We start from the raw sequence: 22,062 nt of genomic DNA on the forward strand, positions 1-22,062 counted from the left end.
ATCATAACAATACCCCACGCTTTGAAGAGCCAACGTCTTCGTTGGTCACGGTTGGCACCCCTTTTGGTCCAAGCCACCACTCCGAGTCATTGTTGGTCACGGCTACGTTGGTCACGGTTGGCACCCCTCTTTTCAGGTCCAAGCCACCACTCCAAGTGTTGGCACCCCAAAAGATGGGGACGGCTCTGATACCAATTGATACGGACCCATCCCATACTAGGCCCGCATCATGCCATAAGCTCAAATGTAGAACTCACTCCCAAAAGCCAGCTTGTAGGAGGAGGGGACACCTAGACTTATAAGTCACCAACTTATAGTACTTTCGGCCGATGTGGGATCATAACAATACCCCACGCTTTGAAGAGCCAACGTCCTCGTTGGTCACGGTTGGCACCCCTTTTGGTCCAAGCCACCACTCCGAGTCATTGTTGGTCACGGCTACGTTGGTCACGGTTGGCACCCCTCTTTTCAGGTCCAAGCCACCACTCCGTAGGCCACCACTCCAAGTGTTGGCACCCCAAAAGATGGGGACGGCTCTGATACCAATTGATACGGACCCATCCCATACTAGGCCCGCATCATGCCATAAGCCCAAATGTAGAACTCACTCCCAAAAGCCAGCTTGTAGGGGGAGGGGACACCTAGACTTATAAGCCACCAACTTATAGAACTTTCGGCCGATGTGGGATCATAACAAATTGAGGGCATGATTTGACTTCATTATGTAAGATTAAGGTGGGTGAATGGAAGCTTATGGATTTTTGGCATGACTCTTGGCTAGGAGATTGTTCTTTGTTTGCTTCATTTCATAAGATTTACTGTTTGGACGAGACCAAGATGGGGGTGGTTGCGGATCACCTTTCGCCAGGCTCCTCGGTTGATTTTCTTATACGTCAACCTTGTGGTGATGTGGAGGAAGATCAATGGTTTCGTTCGGTTTCCTTATTGCAGGATGTTCAACTTTCTACTCTTTTTGACAGATTGATGTGGTCTTTGGAGAGTTCAGGTGAGTTCTTTGTTTCTGCTGTGAGGATCTTTTAAATAATGGTTCCTTTGTGGGGGCTGATCGGGAAACTAGGTGGAACTCTTAGGTCCCTATCAAAGTCAATATTTCTATGTGGAGAGTCATTCAGGAGAGAATTCAAACGCGAGAGAGAGAGAGAGAGAGAGATTGTCAATTAGTAGGATAGAGGTGGAGTCGATTCTTTGTCCTTTGTGCACCTCTTTTACAGAGACTGTTGATCATGTTTTTGCTGGTTGTGATGTCTTTCGTCCTCTATGGATTTGGATTAGTTATGGTGGGATTTGGAGCTTCTAGAAGATTGGCCGCTTTCCTCTCTTATTTCGTGGTCGGATAAGGTGTCTCTTTCGGCTGCTCATAACAAGGCTTTTGATGTTGAGGTGGTGACTACTTGTTGGTTGATTTGAAAGTTTAGAAATAAGTCGATTTTTGGGATGGATCCTCCTAAGAAATCCATGCTTTCTGGTAACATTTTTAGTATATTTTTTTCTAATAGGAGTAAGAAAAACGTTTTGAGTTGGGTTGCGTGGTTACAAAATCCAACCCATATTAGTTTTATCTTGTAACCTTTCTTTGGTAACCTTTTGCTAGTTGCTTAATAATATTCGTCGTTCCAAGAAAAATGATATTATAACTTAAAGAAATAAAAATATAGTGTTATAATTCAGTAAATACTTTAATAGATATAGTTTAGAAGACACTAAATACACCATTGAGAAAAAATCCTAATACACTAAAAAGAAGAGAAAATGATAGTAATACACTAAAAAGAAGGTGCATGTCACTATTTTGAATTCAGCTCAATTTACTGGGTGTTTGGAATTGTTTGTTTGAAAGAAAAAAAATCATTTATTAATTCTTTTATACGAATAATAAGTTATTTTAAATGTTTGAATAGAAGAATATAAAAATTGACTTAAATAATAAATTTTTGATAAGCATTTTTCATTTACATATCGACTTAAAAAAAAATGATAAGTTTCCTTGTAAACAAATTTTGTCAAAGATTAAAGAGTAATATATCAATTATAACTTTCGGTACAGGATAAATTAACAAAACATCTTTTAACTCAATTTAATATATTAATAGGATATTCACGAAAATAATTATATGTTTTTGTTTTATTATTAAAAATACCAAACTATTATATGTTTCTCTAAAAATGATTTCTTACTCTGAAATGTGATCATTTCGGAATTCGGAGTAAGGTAGTAGCATATACGAAGTGATTATTTCAATTGCAGCATAAATACTTGAAAAAGAAAAAATCTTTATTCTATCTTACTATTGGTAAATCCAATTTCATGGGATTTACAAACAAAATGGCATCTTTTTATTGACGTTGTATCCTAATATATTCTAGTTTTTGTAAGTTTCATTACCGTCTCGTTGGATTTAGGGTGGCAAGCATTATTTCAAACTTCGAAATAAATATTGATGAGTTGTTCTTCAGGTTTTGGATTTTGGAAAACAAATGGTTTGCTATCTTGTTAAGCTTCGTGATGTTGACCCCCAAAATGTCATCGTATGCATTTTCTAAATTCGAAATGTTTATTTTGGAAATGTTCTTTGGATTTTGTACTCACTTATATTCATAATAGAAACGTACTTGGTTTGGAATATGAATCGTTTAATATTTTGGTTTGTTGATAAAGGATACTTAAGGTCGAAATATATGACATTTAAAAAAGTCGTTATTTACCAAGAAAATATATAAAAAAGTCGTCATGCAATTTTAAACTATAGTTTTATTTATGGATGTTTAAAAATAAACCTCCTATATTATGCCATTGACAATATCATTATTGCATCGTGTAAGAGAAAAACTCATTGAACATTGTAATTGATAGTTTTCTTTCATCTCTTGATAATGTATTAATGAAATTTGTTATTTGTCCTGTTATAGGTCATTATATTATAGATAACCCTATGGAAGTACATCTTTGTCTATTTTACATGACCAATAATGTCTATCCATATACATTGAGTGGGAAATGAACGACATAACCTAGCAAAACTGTCTTGGAAATCAAACATACTCTACGCCTTGTATGTCTCCCAAACACCATTTTTTCCAATCTTAGTTCGTAAATTCATAAGCAAATGTTGACAACAAAGGTTGTGATATTCATCTAGGAACATAAATTTTATGGGTTATGTTACTGGAATTTTCATTATTTCATAAGATGGATAAATTCTCCATATTACCAACATAATCATCTAACCTTGATAATCATAATCATGATTTCTTATTTTGTGCTTTTTCCTACTCTGAAAGCAAGGGCATGGATTTGGTTGTCATTTATGGAATTTGTAGTTCCCAAGTATTTCCCTTTTAGGTGAGCACCATCAATTACGATAAAAGTTTGTAAACACCTGAATCTACAATTTGTTATATCATTTATCACAACAATTTTTTAAAATGAAACAACTAATATAAATTGAAAAATAATCAACCATGCAACCGATAGTCAGAGAAGTACTCATCATTAGCCTTAATATGGGTAACCGGTTATGGATTCATCGTTTCTAAACTGTAAAGATATATAGAGATTCTGAAGAAAAAAAAAAAAAAAAAAAAAAAAAAAAAACTTCTTTATGAGACCCCTTGTAACGCGTAACAAATAGTATGTTATGCTTGTGGATCCAAAATCGTTTAATGTTTCAAGTTGCACCAATTTGACCAGTGGTGCACCAACATTTCGTTTTGGACCAAAAGTACATAAATTTGCCAACCACAGGGACCATTTTTGCAATTTTATCAATTTAATATCCTTTTCTAAGCAGTTATCGCGGTCAAAAATATAATAGCGGTCACCGGCCGCTATTTGAAATTGCGGTTTTCGCGGCGGTATAACGGTGATATAGCGTTTTTTATATTATTTAGAATTTATATATATTAGAGTATTAATCAGTAAATCATACTTTAAAGTTCAACCCAATCCAGTTGATTAGTTAATCAGTAAATCATAATTCACATATCATATTTAGTTAATCATATTTCACATATCATAATTAGTTAATCATACTTCACAGACCGGTTACCAATGGCCCAGTTAATCATATTTTAACACAATTAACAAGGAAACATATGAAATACTTACTATTTTATCATACTTTAACACAATTACAGTTATTAAATAAAATGATTAAGCAATTTGATAGTTAATCATAATGTAGTACTTCAAGTTTTCAACACAATTAGCAACACAACACATACATGGTTTCAATGGAAGTCATGACAGTCACAAAATTACAATTTTATTCAATGGAACGACACAAAAGTTTTAGTTAGGGGCTAAGAAAAAACAATTTTATTCAATGGAATGATACAAAAAAATGTTTTTTTTATGTAAAATAGCCCAAAAATGGAATTTATTCAAATAGTTGTTATAGCGCCGCTATAGCGGTGACCATAATCGCGGTAAATAGCGGTAAATCGCGGCGCTAATAGCGTCACCGCTATTCTAAACCGCTATTTCGAAATAGCGTTTCCTTACCTCCGCTAACCGCTATAGCGCCGCTATTGACTACATATTCCTTTTACATTTTGTTCCTTCTTATCTTCATACTCCTATGAAACATGACATGTGTAATCCACTAATTCTGTATCTTAATCTCCTTTCTTGATTTTGACATTTGTCTTAATCTAATAAGTAAGAAAATTAGTATGAACAAAAAGTAGAGGATATTTGATTTGTCAAAGAGTATTATACGCTTTTAGTTTGTGATTTTTTTTTACATTTTTATGTTTATTATAGAGTAAACTGTAAAATTGGTCAATATGGTTTGCAAAAAGCTAAAGATGAGATCAAAAACTCTCTCTCTCTCTCTCTCTCTCTCTCTCTCTCTCTCTCTCTCTCTCTCTCTCTCTCTCTCTCTCTCTCTCTCTCTCTCTCCGTAAACTAAGTCAAAATTCATCACAGATTCTTCATTTAAGACACTTGAAATCTCACCCTAAACCAAGACAAGAACTCATCCCCTCCTTTTATGTTGTTTTACGGTGGACCGGATGAACTTCCATTTTTGTGACCCGACAAATTACTCACCCATTGTGGCGTTGCATATGGCAAAAATTGAAGGTGTGTACAAACATTCCAAAACAATGAACTCCGCCAATTTTCTGCATTATTACTATCCATATCACAAGCCCATTTATGAGTTAGGGTTTCATATGAAAATTGTAGATGGCTCGACGATTACGCAGCCCATCCGACGAAACCGCAGGTGTGTTTACCCGATCTATGGTTTCGATGGCTAATTTTGAAAAAACCCTAATCTTTGGCTATTTTTGGCTAAGTCATTAAGAGATTTGACTATTTTGAAAATTCCTCAAAAAATTAAATATCAAAATGAGACATGTATTGATCTATAAATGAAAATTTTTATCCAAATGAGACATGTAGAAATTGAACAGAGTATTTCAACTTTTACCAAAAATAAATATAAAAGTCAAATTTTATATGAGTCCGAAGCAAAGGAAAGGACTGTCCAAAATGTAAACCAAATGTCAGGTTGAAACAAACATTTAGTCTGAAATGTAAGATTTCAAACACCTCAACGGCTTTCTGATAGTCCAACGCAGGAGTCCAAAACATATTTGTTTAATAGTTGTTGGTCATTTTTTTGTAATTCGATTAAAAGTTGGCGATATGAGGATATGCTTTCATTTCTGATGATCGAATATCCTTATATTAATTATTAAATCAATTTATTAACATATTCAAATCGGTGTTGACAATATCAAATCAAACCCATCATATTCAAATGTTTACTCACATCCGTTTTGCAACATCTACTAAAATTTCCATTGCTCTCTCAAATTTCACTGGCATATGCCTCCCCGTTAACGTCCATGTGTGAAAAGGGGAAAAAAAAGGAGTAAAGTTCCCATCCATCGTAGTTCAAATGCTCAATCCTTGTTATGCACACCAAACAAAATGCAGCCTAAAAATATACAAATTTAGAAAAAGAGTAAATCAACACCTAGACTTAGACGTTCTAATACAATGCCAGATTGCTATTTGCCAAAAGAAACACTCAAAAGAGTTTGAGATAGTAGTAGTCTTTTTAGTTTTTAACCTCTGGCAGATAAAACGTCCAGACCATTTGAAGAACCCCCTTCGGGTATATAAACTTTTGTAACATTTGTATTAACTTTAACTTGATGGAGATCTGAGATGTCCCTATCCCTATCCGCTACCTGATGAAGATGCAACAATGCCAGCATGCTAACCGCAAATAAAGCCGCGTTCCCAAACAAACCGCCAACATGATCAACTTTCAGGGACTTTTTTGCAAAATTAAAACTAGAAATCACGACATTGACCAGAATGTTTGACTTCTTTTCTATGTTGTTATAGGAACAACTGTGGTTTTGTACTTGTCCAACAAAAGCCCTTGCTTCTTCAATGACTTTGTAGTTTTTACCATGATGATCCGCTAATCTTAATGCAAGCACAATCCGGCTTTCTTCTAACCGAGCAATTGCAGCATCCCTCTCTGCCCGCTGTTGTGTCTGCACAGTCTGCATCCAAAAAAAAAAAAAAAAAAAAAAACATGTTATTATTCAATTCAAGCTTTTTTCCATCATTCCAATCATGCTTTCATATACTCTTCTTCATTCTTGATTAATGTGCTATGATCTTGAGAGTGCCAGATATCACCAAAAAAGATGCCAACATCTATAGGCCAGAAAACCTTAACAGAAATAATATAGAAAATACCCATAACGCCCTTCCCCTAAAAATGATTCCCCACTACTTAATATTTTCTTTGCCCCTCCTTGCATATGTATATTTAATTGGGGGTGTAGCAATTAGCATAATGCAGATGATCAGGAAATAACATCTTAACCTTGGCTCCAAAAATAATAAGCAATATATTATTATGAATCCTTATCTTTATTACTAGGATTGTTAAAGGCCTAAGGCACAGTTTAGATTTATGTATTGCACAAGAGTTGGCATACAAGGTTTGCTTTCAATTAAACAATTTTGCTCATGCATTTGTAAGTGTAAAACTGTAAATTTCTTTCATAACAAACAATTCCATGAACAAATTAGACACCATATCCTTCAGGATGCAGCAGCAACCAATCTGTACATTTGCATTACAAGTATTCATAAATATAAACCATGACTAACAATGAAAATAACAACATAAACAAACCACTAAAACCTGCCAGTTTAAGCCACTCATTAAAATCTCTTAATCAGTAAAATCCCTAATTAAGCTTATTCCTGGCTTGTACTACAGATCAGCACATACGTCCCCGTAGGTAAACATATAATGGAATCCAACAACTATACAAATTAGGTCAAATTCTAACAAAATTCCTGGTCTCGTGGGCAAAATATCAAGCAATCAAAGAAATTAGGGTTCGCTCCAACAAAGAAATTAGGTCTGCTACAACACAATTCTCGGACAAAGGACATAACTAGTATAATTCGAAGCAATAATTTAACAGAAACTCACATGAAAGAACTCAAGCTGGTCCTCGAGGTTCTCGAGGGCGGTACGAATAGAATTCAAACTCTTGGCCTCATGAATAGCCGAGTGATCATCTTCCTCGATCGGGAAGTCTTTAACGTAAACGAAACCTCCTTTCACTTCATCATCGGAGGCTTTCTTGTTGTTATCTGCGGCACGGTCGAATAGATCGTTGGAACTGCGTAAGGCTTTGACGGAATGAAGAAAATGAGATCTTGAAATGGAGTGAATAGCATCGCTAAGCTTATCGTGCAAGTCCCAAATCTTCTCGAGAACGGCTTCCACCTCTTCCATCTCCATCTCCCATTTCATGAGTGTAGGAAACTACAGAAAAGGAAAGGATGGAAGCGATTCGAAGCGGGAATAGGAAGTTTGCGTTAGGGTTAAGGTGGTCCCGTGTATATGTGTGGAAAAGAGTAGACAACTCATTGGTAGTTTGGTACAGCGATGAGCCTTGATGAGGAAAAAAAAATATGGAATTATGCATTATAACTGGTTTATAACTTGATGTTGTCAATTTACTTGGATCGTTTTACATTTAGAGGGTGTTTGTCATTTTTTTTAATCATTTTTTGACTTTTAACTTTTTAAAAATTTTAAAAATTATTAAAAGTTGTTTGGCAAATTAAAAAGATCTTTTAAAACCAACTTTTAGTCAAGAAGGAAAAGTTGACTGGAGAAAAGATAGGAATTCCTATTTTTTGTGACTTTTAGCTTTTATCACTTAAAAGTCATAAAAGACAAGTCAAACACATTTTAAACACCATCTTTTAGACAAAGTTCTTTTACAAAAAGGATTTTTATGTTCAAAAAGCAATCACAAACACACCCTTACTAAAATCATGATTGTAAGATCGGATCGAGATCAAAAGATTCATCAAAATGAATTTATATTCAAATTCTTTTGCAAGATTGTGGGTGTGAAGTATATATTATAACTTGATGTTCATTAAGAACTCTGTAGTGGAATCAAATTTTAACTTCTTAAGCATAAATCATAATTTATGTTGTTATAAACCGTAAAAATTAAGAAGAAAACTACTTAATTAGAAAAGGAAAAAAAAATCATTTTGATCGTGTACAACTAAAGACATAGAATCATAAATGGATTATTATGAGTGTGTTTTGCCTGATTCGAGATGAATTGATGAAATAATGATGTTTTACAATACTTATTGCAACTTGTGATGCTCGATTTCAAGTTGAATAAACAAGTTTTTAATATTCAGTTATATCATAAAACTACAGAGGTGAGATCGGGATGTTGTCGAATACTAGAGATAATCAGAGATGGTTGTCTTTAGGCAATCAAAGATGTAGGTTCCTACCAGAAGGGTTACCGATGCAAGAGAAAAATAGAGTTTTCAGATGTTGACGATAGTCGAACGGTCGTTTCACATCGTCAGTGGCATTCCGGAGGAGGTCCAATGTTGCTTCCCTGGTGGTGGTGGTGGTGGTTCTTTCGAGAGAAAAGGATGAGAGAGTTTCTGGAAAATGTAACATACGGTAGGTGGGTGCTAAGGTGGGACCCATAATTTAGTTAAAATGTTTTTTTAATAATTAAAAATATTCTGAAATATTAAAAATAAATGAAAAAGAAATAGAAAATGGCAATATAATCATTTAGTGTCTACAAGGGACCAAACGTGCATATTTTTATAATATAAGGGACGCTCTGACTTGTAACGTCCCAAAATTTCAAAATAAAACTTTCCTTTTAAAAATATAACAAACGCCCATTTTATTAAAGTTACATTCAAGTCAAACCAAATGTTCATAAATCATAATTAAAAATCAGAGTTATAAGGAAGACAATGTGGAATCTCGAATCATAAAATTGTTGATGCATGCAAGGTTGTCAAGATCGGGATCCTACTTATGATCGTTTTTGGGTTTGTAAGATCGGGATCGGGATCCTAAGATCCCACAAAATAAAATATAATTTTAATTTATAATTTTTAATCATGAAAAGTATTTCAAACATTCAGTTTTTCATTCAAAAGTTATAAAAACTTCAAAATATTAGTCATAAGCCACAATACAAAATGATAAATGGTAAAGTGGTAAAGGGTAAAAGACATAAAGTGGTAAAAAAATTCATTTGCAAAAAAAAAAAAAAAAAAAAAAAAAATCAAGGGAAGGTAGGATCTCGATCCTACGATCCTACCTGCGATCCTACCCCAAATACGATCTTTTTACGATCCGAATCGTTTTTCATATCTAGGATCGTACGATCCTACGATCAGGATCGCGATTTTGACAACCATGGATGCATGTGTACAATCCCCGCCTTCGCAGTTCGTTAAGTGCCTAAAAAACATTTAATCTACAACTATAAGCACAAAGCTTAGTGAGTTTCCCAAAATATCACATATTTCACAACATAATGATCAACTATAGGTTATCAGAAACCCTGGGACTATCAACAATCCTGAGGACTATCAACAGCCCTAAATATTACATACAACACCACAATATAAACGACGATGGTTTATCAGCAACCTCGGGGACTATCAGCAGTCTCAATGGGCTAACAGCACTCCCTGTGGGTTATCAGTAACCCTGGGGACTATTAGCAGTCCCAATTGACTAACATCACGCCCTGGAGCTATCAGCAGCTCAGTAACACATGACAACAATCAGCAAATAAGACCCAGTTGGTCAACATGCACACACTATGACATAAGTAATACAATGAGAAGACTCACCTGAACTAAACAGTAGAAGCTCAAGAGCATTCTCAGCAACATAGCAGCTAACCTGAGCTACCTAAATCCAAACCAAGACTATCCCTTAGCTAAATACTCACTTCTACCCAAGTTTGACCAAAAGTTAAACTAGTCAAAAAGTCAACGGTCGGCGGTCAAAGTCAACTCAGAAAGTCAACTCAAACGGTCGTCATGTCGTGGCCAACCAATGGCTATGTCATGGATAAGCACCCATTCGTGATTAAAACTGCTACCATGTCGTTGCATGCATGCCACCACGATGTGGCATTTTCCAAACAAACAATCGCTACATTCTTATTCACCACGTTGTGGCAAGCACCTTGCCACCTCGTGGTCCTTTCATTTGGACAGCTTAATGGATTGAGTCCTTAATCCCTCAAGTCCTTTGTTTATACTTTCCAGGAAGCTTCTTGAAACATCCCAAAAATACGATCCAAAAATTTCATTTTAATTCATTAATAAAAACTATAAATATCATTCATCATATAAAGTCATAAATCGTGCATCTCGAAAATATCATAATATCAGTCAATGTATCAAAATCATATGTCAAAACATCAGAGTGAATCCTCTAAGGCTAAAACTGTGGTGTGTGTGCCATGCAGTCATCCCGGGCTCTTCCCCTTACTAGCGGAAGTACCTGAAACCAAAACTGAAAACTGTAAGCACGAAGCTTAGTGGGTCTCCCCAAACTACCACATACCATACACATAATCACATAATTGCATACGTTGGCCCCCGCCCTACTACATCGGGTACTACCCGACATCGGCTTGTCCGGCATCGGGCCCGGCTCGGCATCGGGCCCCGCCCGGCATCAGACCGCATCTGGCATCGGGCCCCTCCCGGCATCGGACCTAAGTCCGGTATACATATATCATATCAACAAACATATAACATAAACACATAACATAAACATATAAACATTCATCGGCCTTGCCCCGACATCGGAACGAAGCCCGGTACACATAAACATAACATATAGGCTAAACATTCCTCGGGCTTGCCCCGGCATCAGACCGAGGTCCGGAACACATAAAAAAACATATGCAAGAATCACGAAGACATCAAGCATACAAACATTCCTCGGGCTTGCCCCGGCATCGGACCTAAGTCCGGAAACATATAGACTACATCGGGCTAACCCCGACATTACTAACATACATAAACGGGCCGACCTTGGTGCCTTAGACTTGTTCCTACTAGAAGAGGACTCACCTCAAATGTCGAGTGAAGTAGTTGAACGTCTCGGCTCCTACAACCGGCTCTACTCACTCCCTATACAAAACAACCCCTTAGCTACCATTCCTTATGTCAAGACCCTTTCACGGGTCAACCTTGGTCAAGTTAATGTCCCAGTCAAAGTCAACGCTCAGTCAAAGTCAAAGTCAACAATTTGAGTTGACTCAACTCGTCGAGTCAATCTCTTGACTCGCCGAGTTCCCTTGCTACACTTAGTCGTGAAAACCCGAACTAACTCGTCGAGTCCCTTCACAGATTATGATCTACAACTCTCGTTTAGACTTCGTCGGCTAATTTTGACTTTATTTTTATTATATTATTTTTAGTAGGCCGGGACAGGAAAACTCCGTCAGAAATTCATAACTTCTTCGTCTGACGTCCGTTTTCGTCTGTCTTTTTACCGTTGGACTACTATCGATGAGATCTTCGATTATCATTTAGATCGTTTCGGCTAGAAATCACTCGATCTCATATTCGAACTTCGGGCTGCATACTGCTAATGCTGAAACTTCGAAAAATCATAACTTTCTCATACGAAGTCAGATTTAGACGTTCTTTTTATGCACGCTCTCGGTTTAACGTATTCTACGACTTTCATTTAGATTGCTAAGGCCAAATATCGCTCTAACGTAAATTCACTATTTACGTCGCGCTGTGTCGTGCCGGTTCTGTCGCGAAACTCCGACAGGTCATAACTTCTTCGTTATAACTCGGATTTCGGCGTTCTTTATATGTACGGAATACTTGTAACATATACTACAACTTAGTTAAGATTAATCCTTATAAATAATCTTCCATCAAAAAGTCATTTTTGATGCTTATCGTCTCTAAATTGACTAGCCGGAATCTACGGGCGTTACAATTATCTCCCCCTAAGGATGATTACGTCCCGGAATCATCAAAGAAATAGGACTTATATAATGATTCCATACGTTATCTCTTCATCCTAGGTAATAACTGTAAGTTCTTTGTTTCCTCGAAAGAGTATCTAACTCTTGGACTTCTCGATAGCAGGTAGTGCTCAATCCTGCATCTGCTCTTCGTACTATGTTGTACTTTCAATCGTAACCTTCGAGTTACAAAATAAATCCTTATTGAGGACTCCTTCTTCTTCTTAGGATAAGTACTTTCCTTTATCTATTGTAACAGACTGATGGGTCGTGTTCTAATGACCTCTCATCGTATGATGCAACGCTTAGACTCAAGTCTCTTAGAGTCAAATTCCAGAATGGAATATGCCTTCCTTCATATTCTAATGTGATATAATCACATTTTTACATGTAGCATTTATAGCTACAAGCTTCCTTAACAACGAGCGTGATGCTATCGATCGCATTGATTTCAATCTTCTGACTTGAGTCAGATGCTACCTCCAACTTGGTTCTATGAACCACGTAACAAACTCATCGTAGTCGGACTCAATTTGATATGACCGCTAGGGTCAGAATATCAATCATCTTCTTAGTCACTACCGAAACAATGGTAATGACATACTTGAATAAAACGAGACCAGTCACTAGCTTCTTGGTAACCTTGTGACTTTCCCTGATCCAAGCGTGAGTTCTGTGCTTCCGGTAGTATATGCATCTACTGCCTTTCACACCTACTCATACTCGTCCCAAGTATTGTATCGCAGTCCCCAAGTCCTAAAATCACAAAACAATTTAACACATACGAATGTGTCCAAATAATCATAAAAATTTCCCTAGACTCTACTAGGACTTCTTCATTGCGCATCTTCAATCATCAATTCTACTTCAACTCGAATGGTGATGGAAATTCCAGACGATGGGACAACTTCAAGAATTACACCAATCATTCCATCATCCTGCCAATCGAAGGTGTACTCCAGACGTACCGTACTCCCCTAAACGTACTGTTATTTTATCAGACATATTCTAAAGGCTAGATACCACTCTTACGATATCTTCTAATAGGTGTCATTCACTATCATAAGCCTTTTCATTTCCTCCATTTACTCAATTCTCTACGAGTCTTCACCATGACCTTTTGTACACCCAAGCAGACGTTCGGTGTACTGGGCGAGAATTTAAGATAGGAAAGCTTCGTTTACGATAAACGTATAAATCTCCTTATCACTCCGAAACATTTACATGCTAGTTCTAATATCGTAGTCATACGCTTAGAATCCTACACACATAAGGTTTCCAGATCCGGTCGGCAACAGACCATAGATCCGAACAAATAATATAATATATGGAAAACATATAACATTTAGCACATAAAAGCATTTTAGGCATCTTTCCTAAAATATACTAGTGCTCGTGTCTAAAATACAACAGACACTCATCTCACAATCTTCACTTAGCATCTTAAGTATAAGTCTAGAAATTTCCTACAAATTCCTAGTTCGCTTAAACTAATGCTCTGATACCAACTGTGACATCCCCAATTTCACGGCCAGAAAAGACCGATTTGTTTATGTTTTGTTTTTAAAATCAGAGTAATCTTTTACAGAAAACAGTTGCGGAATTTGTTCCCAAAACAAAACATGATAAGAATTTATCAAAGCATTTCTTTAAAGAAATGTATTTTCATTATATAACAAAATCTCAGGATGTCATGTTCAATACAGACCAAAAGCATAAACAGAACAACATAGACCTTACACAGTTAATTATAACTACGGGCCTATAATCCTTATCTCTCGTTACGTCAGCCAACTTATGCTCTTGTGCCACAACCTGTAATACAAAGAAAACTGAGTGGGTCAGGCTTGGGAGCCTGGTGAGCATATAGGGTTTTCAACCCATAATATTATATCTTATATATATATATATATATATATATATATATATATATATATATATATATATATATATATATATATATATATATATATATATATATATATATATATATATATATATATTCAATCATCAAACGATCATTCCAATTACCCATCCCCATTATCTTCCTTACTCTTAAGGGTCTACCCTAAGAGCCATCTATTCGTTCACTACGTATTAGGCACTAAGACAATAGCTGCCAGGATTCTTTATTAGGCACTAAGACAATAGCTGCCAGGATTCTTTATTTGGCACTAAGACAATAGCTGCCAAGGTTCTTTCGTAAAGCACTAATTCCATAGCTGCTATGGCTCATTCATCGGGTACTAAATCCATAGCTACCAGTGTAGGTACTAAGTCCATAGCAACCAACGTTTATCTAACAGGTACTAAATCCATAACTATCATCGTCTATCTATCAGTACTAAATCCATAGCTACCAGAGTTCGTCTATATGGTACTAAATCCATAGCTACCAAGGTTCATCTATACAATACTAAATCCATAGCTACCGAGGTTTATCTTTACAGTACTAAATCCATAGCTACCATTGTAGGTACTAAGTCCATAGCTACCAACGTTTGTCTATACGGTACTAAATCCATAGCTACCAAGGTTCGTCTTTCGTCTCATCCTCAAACTCACCCGTCATCACACACCAACTAATTCGTCTACCCATGTTCTACCCAACATATTTGTAGATATAAAATACATATACGGTTTAAATCATTTAAAAACCTGTATAAAACATCAATTCCACACCCATCTCAAATAAACAAACAATACATAACACATAGCACGTATTTCATAGCAAATACTTCATATTTATGTGTTAGAAGAAAGTAACTACACACTCACTCATAACATAGATATAATACATTCAACCAATACTTGTACTAAGATCGTGTTTATGAAAGGGACTATACACTCACTCATAACATAGATATAATACATTCAACCAATACTTGTACTAAGATCGTGTTTATGAAAGGGACTATACACTCACTTGATCAGAAGATGATCGGACGGCACTACGGCTCTAAGAGTAGTAGCTCTTCGGTGAAACTAGAATATCTTCAAATACCTGGCTTCTCGCAGGCAGAGCTTCGGCTCGGAAACTCCTTTCTCCTCGGGATCTTCGGGGCTTCGGGACTCGCTTCGGGTCTCGGGATGATATCGGGGCTTCGGGGGGTTAAAATAGGGCTTAGAGAGAGTATCGGGAGTGAGAGAGATGAGAAGGAGCAACCAAAATCGGCTGACCGTTGATTTCTATTTATAGGGCCATTTTTCTGGATTCACGTCGTGAATCTCAAATATTCACGTCGTGAGTTCAATAGTCATCAGGTGCGTCATCGCAACTTGCGTCTGTCAGGCTCCAGAAGTCATAAATACTGAGTTCACGTCGTGAACTCTGACAGTTTTGGGGTTTCGCGCCCCGAACTTCAGAAATTCATAACTTTCGCATATGAACTCCGTTTTCGACGTTCTTTATATCCACGCGTAGGTGAGATTATGATCTACAACTCTCGTTTAGATTTCGTCGGCTAATTTTGAATTTATTTTTATTATATTATTTTTAGTAGGCCGAGACAGGAAAACTCCGTAAGAAATCCATAACTTCTTCGTCTGACGTCCGTTTTCGTCTGTCTTTTTACCGTTGGACTACTATCGATGAGATCTTCGATTATCATTTAGATCGTTTCGGCTAGAAATCACTCGATCTCATATTCGAACTTCGGGCTGCATACTGCTAATGCTGAAACTTCGAAAAATCATAACTTTCTCATACGAAGTCAGATTTAGACGTTCTTTTTATGCACGCTCTCGGTTTAACGTATTCTACGACTTTCATTTAGATCGCTAAGGCCAAATATCGCTCTAACGTAAATTCACTATTTACGTCGCGCTGTGTCGTGCCGGTTCTGTCGCGAAACTCCGACAGGTCATAACTTCTTCGTTATAACTCGGATTTCGGCGTTCTTTATATGTACGGAATACTTGTAACATATACTACAACTTAGTTAAGATTAATCCTTATAAATAATCTTCCATCAAAAAGTCATTTTTGATGCTTATCGTCTCTAAATTGACTAGCCGGAATCTACGGGCGTTACAATTATCTCCCCCTAAGGATGATTACGTCCCGGAATCATCAAAGAAATAGGACTTATATAATGATTCCATACGTTATCTCTTCATCCTAGGTAATAACTGTAAGTTCTTTGTTTCCTCGAAAGAGTATCTAACTCTTGGACTTCTCGATAGCAGGTAGTGCTCAATCCTGCATCTGCTCTTCGTACTATGTTGTACTTTCAATCGTAACCTTCGAGTTACAAAATAAATCCTTATTGAGGACTCCTTCTTCTTCTTAGGATAAGTACTTTCCTTTATCTATTGTAACAGACTGATGGGTCGTGTTCTAATGACCTCTCATCGTATGATGCAACGCTTAGACTCAAGTCTCTTAGAGTCAAATTCCAGAATGGAATATGCCTTCCTTCATATTCTAATGTGATATAATCACATTTTTACATGTAGCATTTATAGCTACAAGCTTCCTTAACAACGAGCGTGATGCTATCGATCGCATTGATTTCAATCTTCTGACTTGAGTCAGATGCTACCTCCAACTTGGTTCTATGAACCACGTAACAAACTCATCGTAGTCGGACTCAATTTGATATGACCGCTAGGGTCAGAATATCAATCATCTTCTTAGTCACTACCGAAACAATGGTAATGACATACTTGAATAAAACGAGACCAGTCACTAGCTTCTTGGTAACCTTGTGACTTTCCCTGATCCAAGCGTGAGTTCTGTGCTTCCGGTAGTATATGCATCTACTGCCTTTCACACCTACTCATACTCGTCCCAAGTATTGTATCGCAGTCCCCAAGTCCTAAAATCACAAAACAATTTAACACATACGAATGTGTCCAAATAATCATAAAAATTTCCCTAGACTCTACTAGGACTTCTTCATTGCGCATCTTCAATCATCAATTCTACTTCAACTCGAATGGTGATGGAAATTCCAGACGATGGGACAACTTCAAGAATTACACCAATCATTCCATCATCCTGCCAATCGAAGGTGTACTCCAGACGTACCGTACTCCCCTAAACGTACTGTTATTTTATCAGACATATTCTAAAGGCTAGATACCACTCTTACGATATCTTCTAATAGGTGTCATTCACTATCATAAGCCTTTTCATTTCCTCCATTTACTCAATTCTCTACGAGTCTTCACCATGACCTTTTGTACACCCAAGCAGACGTTCGGTGTACTGGGCGAGAATTTAAGATAGGAAAGCTTCGTTTACGATAAACGTATAAATCTCCTTATCACTCCGAAACATTTACATGCTAGTTCTAATATCGTAGTCATACGCTTAGAATCCTACACACATAAGGTTTCCAGATCCGGTCGGCAACAGACCATAGATCCGAACAAATAATATAATATATGGAAAACATATAACATTTAGCACATAAAAGCATTTTAGGCATCTTTCCTAAAATATACTAGTGCTCGTGTCTAAAATACAACAGACACTCATCTCACAATCTTCACTTAGCATCTTAAGTATAAGTCTAGAAATTTCCTACAAATTCCTAGTTCGCTTAAACTAATGCTCTGATACCAACTGTGACATCCCCAATTTCACGGCCAGAAAAGACCGATTTGTTTATGTTTTGTTTTTAAAATCAGAGTAATCTTTTACAGAAAACAGTTGCGGAATTTGTTCCCAAAACAAAACATGATAAGAATTTATCAAAGCATTTCTTTAAAGAAATGTATTTTCATTATATAACAAAATCTCAGGATGTCATGTTCAATACAGACCAAAAGCATAAACAGAACAACATAGACCTTACACAGTTAATTATAACTACGGGCCTATAATCCTTATCTCTCGTTACGTCAGCCAACTTATGCTCTTGTGCCACAACCTGTAATACAAAGAAAACTGAGTGGGTCAGGCTTGGGAGCCTGGTGAGCATATAGGGTTTTCAACCCATAATATTATATCTTATATATATATATATATATATATATATATATATATATATATATATATATATATATATATATATATATTCAATCATCAAACGATCATTCCAATTACCCATCCCCATTATCTTCCTTACTCTTAAGGGTCTACCCTAAGAGCCATCTATTCGTTCACTACGTATTAGGCACTAAGACAATAGCTGCCAGGATTCTTTATTAGGCACTAAGACAATAGCTGCCAGGATTCTTTATTTGGCACTAAGACAATAGCTGCCAAGGTTCTTTCGTAAAGCACTAATTCCATAGCTGCTATGGCTCATTCATCGGGTACTAAATCCATAGCTACCAGTGTAGGTACTAAGTCCATAGCAACCAACGTTTATCTAACAGGTACTAAATCCATAACTATCATCGTCTATCTATCAGTACTAAATCCATAGCTACCAGAGTTCGTCTATATGGTACTAAATCCATAGCTACCAAGGTTCATCTATACAATACTAAATCCATAGCTACCGAGGTTTATCTTTACAGTACTAAATCCATAGCTACCATTGTAGGTACTAAGTCCATAGCTACCAACGTTTGTCTATACGGTACTAAATCCATAGCTACCAAGGTTCGTCTTTCGTCTCATCCTCAAACTCACCCGTCATCACACACCAACTAATTCGTCTACCCATGTTCTACCCAACATATTTGTAGATATAAAATACATATACGGTTTAAATCATTTAAAAACCTGTATAAAACATCAATTCCACACCCATCTCAAATAAACAAACAATACATAACACATAGCACGTATTTCATAGCAAATACTTCATATTTATGTGTTAGAAGAAAGTAACTACACACTCACTCATAACATAGATATAATACATTCAACCAATACTTGTACTAAGATCGTGTTTATGAAAGGGACTATACACTCACTCATAACATAGATATAATACATTCAACCAATACTTGTACTAAGATCGTGTTTATGAAAGGGACTATACACTCACTTGATCAGAAGATGATCGGACGGCACTACGGCTCTAAGAGTAGTAGCTCTTCGGTGAAACTAGAATATCTTCAAATACCTGGCTTCTCGCAGGCAGAGCTTCGGCTCGGAAACTCCTTTCTCCTCGGGATCTTCGGGGCTTCGGGACTCGCTTCGGGTCTCGGGATGATATCGGGGCTTCGGGGGGTTAAAATAGGGCTTAGAGAGAGTATCGGGAGTGAGAGAGATGAGAAGGAGCAACCAAAATCGGCTGACCGTTGATTTCTATTTATAGGGCCATTTTTCTGGATTCACGTCGTGAATCTCAAATATTCACGTCGTGAGTTCAATAGTCATCAGGTGCGTCATCGCAACTTGCGTCTGTCAGGCTCCAGAAGTCATAAATACTGAGTTCACGTCGTGAACTCTGACAGTTTTGGGGTTTCGCGCCCCGAACTTCAGAAATTCATAACTTTCGCATATGAACTTCGTTTTCGACGTTCTTTATATCCACGCTTAGGTGAGATTATGCTCTATAACTCTCGTTTAGACTTCGTCGGCTAATTTTGACTTTATTTTTATTATATTATTTTTACTAGGCCGGGACAGGAAAACTCCGTCAGAAATCCATAACTTCTTCGTCTGACGTCTGTTTTCGTCTGTCTTTTTACCGTTGGACTACTATCGATGAGATCTTCGATTCTCGTTTAGATCGTTTCGGCTATAAATCACTCGATCTCATATTCGAACTTCGGGCTGCGTACTGCTAATGCTGAAACTTCGAAAAATCATAACTTCCTCATACGAAGTCAGATTTAGACGTTCTTTTTATGCACGCTCTCGGTTTAACGTATTCTACGACTTTCATTTAGATCGCTAAGGCCAAATATCGCTATAACGTAAATTCATTATTTACGTCGCGCTGTGTCGTGCCGGTTCTGTCGCGAAACTCCGACATGTCATAACTTCTTCGTTATAACTCGGATTTCGACGTTCTTTATATGTATGGAATCCTTGTAACATATACTACAACTTAGTTAAGATTAATCCTTCTAAAATCTTCCATCAAAAAGTCATTTTTGATGTTTATCGTCTCTAAATTGACTAGCCCGGATCTACGGGCGTTACACCATGGACTCGCCGAGTTCCTCTATCTGTTTGAGCCATCTCAATGGATTAAGCTCCTATCCTTCAGATCTGAATCCCATACTTCATCTACATAGTGGGAATACACTTTTAAGGGTAAAGTTTCCAACTTTTCCCGCTATTAGTCCTTCTCAAAGGGTTTAGCTCAAACCCTAGCTCTCTAGAACATAGATCTTGGTCCAAAATCCATAATACTCTAAACCAAATCATCCTAACATAGATCTAGGCCTTATACATCACTTGGACATGTAAAGCTCCTAACTTTCCTTCCATGCATGGCCTTTTGAGGCTTAAAAGGCCAAAGCAACACCCTAAAACTTGCATGGGGGTTCTAATGGCATAAAGTTTGCACCTTTATGCGATAACAACCCTTAATGATTCCAAATCTGAAGGGATCCTTTCTTGGGACATCCATATCCCAAGGACTAAGCTTCTTGGACCAAAAACCCCATAAAGTGAAGATAAGGAGATATATCAAGCTATTAAGCAATGTTGGAGCTTTCTTACCAGAAAATGAAGAGAATGAGAAGTTGCTTCTGGATGTACAATCTTCTCCTGGAACCCTCTAGCTTCTTCTTCTTCTACAAGCTTCAATTCACACAAAGTTCACTCTAAAATGGCTCACACTCTCACACAAAGCTCCAGGGTTTCGTGGATTAGGGTTTGGGACTTGGAGGCTGGAAACGAGGCCACAAGGTGAGGATTAAGATGCTTAAATAGGGTGAAAAACCCCGAAATTAGGGTTTCATGCTGGCAGACCTACTCGCCGAGTTGAAGGTCTCAACTCGTCGAGTAGATGGCTTAAAACTCGCGTCCAAAACTCGTTTCTACTTGACGAGTTTGGGGTTCCCAACTCGTCGAGTAGCTCTGCTAAAATGTATAAATTATAAATAAATGTGTACCAGGAACCAGATGTTACACTTCTTGGGACACTAAAGATCCATAAAAACTCGAACTTTATGGACATGCATGTTCAATGCATGTCTCACCCAAAACCAGGTCAAAATGGTAAGAAATAGGCCAAAACCTCATGCATGGCACCAAAACAATCATGGGAATCCAGATATGAAACATACAACACTCTTAGGACTTCATTGATCAATAAAGTTGCAAACTTTATTGAAACCAATCACTCAAATTTCATCAAATGCACCAAACAGGCCTGTACAGCACTAAAACTCCAAGTACTCTTAGATCTAAAGAGGAAATGTAATAAAGCAAGGATCTTTGCAACTTACAAAGGTCCAAAAGGTAGATGGAGGCTGATTTCTTTAGTTCCAAAACTTCAAAACCAAGACTTTGAAGAACAACACACTCCAAGGTCACAAATACACCATAAAATAGATGAGAGGAGAGGGGAGGGGCTTGATCTATGAAGGGAGCTTATGGTTAGCTAGAAAGATGGTTTCTTGATGTAGTGGAGGTAGCAAAATGACCAAAACCAAGGGGTTGAAGCCTTTAAATACAAGCCAAACCCTAAATTAATGGACTTGGGCAGCACAACTCTCTGTGTTGTGGAGAACTCTTCACCACACCATGGAGATGCATTTTTCCCAAAATCCATCTCAGCTTCAAAACAGTCATAACTTCTATTTTTCAAATCCGTTTTCGAC

The 22,062-nt window shown here is 37.0% G+C and overlaps 1 protein-coding gene across 1 annotated transcript; it reads right to left on the reverse strand.

Moving 5' to 3' along the window:
* Positions 1 to 5,806: 5,806 nt before the first annotated feature.
* PDV1 (plastid division1) lies at positions 5,807 to 7,971 on the reverse strand. Its single transcript, XM_079081264.1, has 2 exons — positions 7,500 to 7,971; positions 5,807 to 6,549 (listed from the first exon to the last, which is right to left on the reverse strand). The coding sequence occupies exons 1-2, from the start codon at positions 7,824 to 7,826 to the stop codon at positions 6,100 to 6,102; spliced, it is 777 nt and encodes a 258-aa protein (XP_078937390.1). The 5' UTR covers positions 7,827 to 7,971; the 3' UTR covers positions 5,807 to 6,099.
* Between the last annotated feature and the right edge of the window lie 14,091 nt (positions 7,972 to 22,062).

This window comes from Lactuca virosa, chromosome 2, assembly GCF_052849685.1.
Source record: "Lactuca virosa cultivar CGN04683 chromosome 2, Lactuca_virosa_CGN04683_v6, whole genome shotgun sequence".
NCBI lineage: Eukaryota > Viridiplantae > Streptophyta > Magnoliopsida > Asterales > Asteraceae > Lactuca > Lactuca virosa.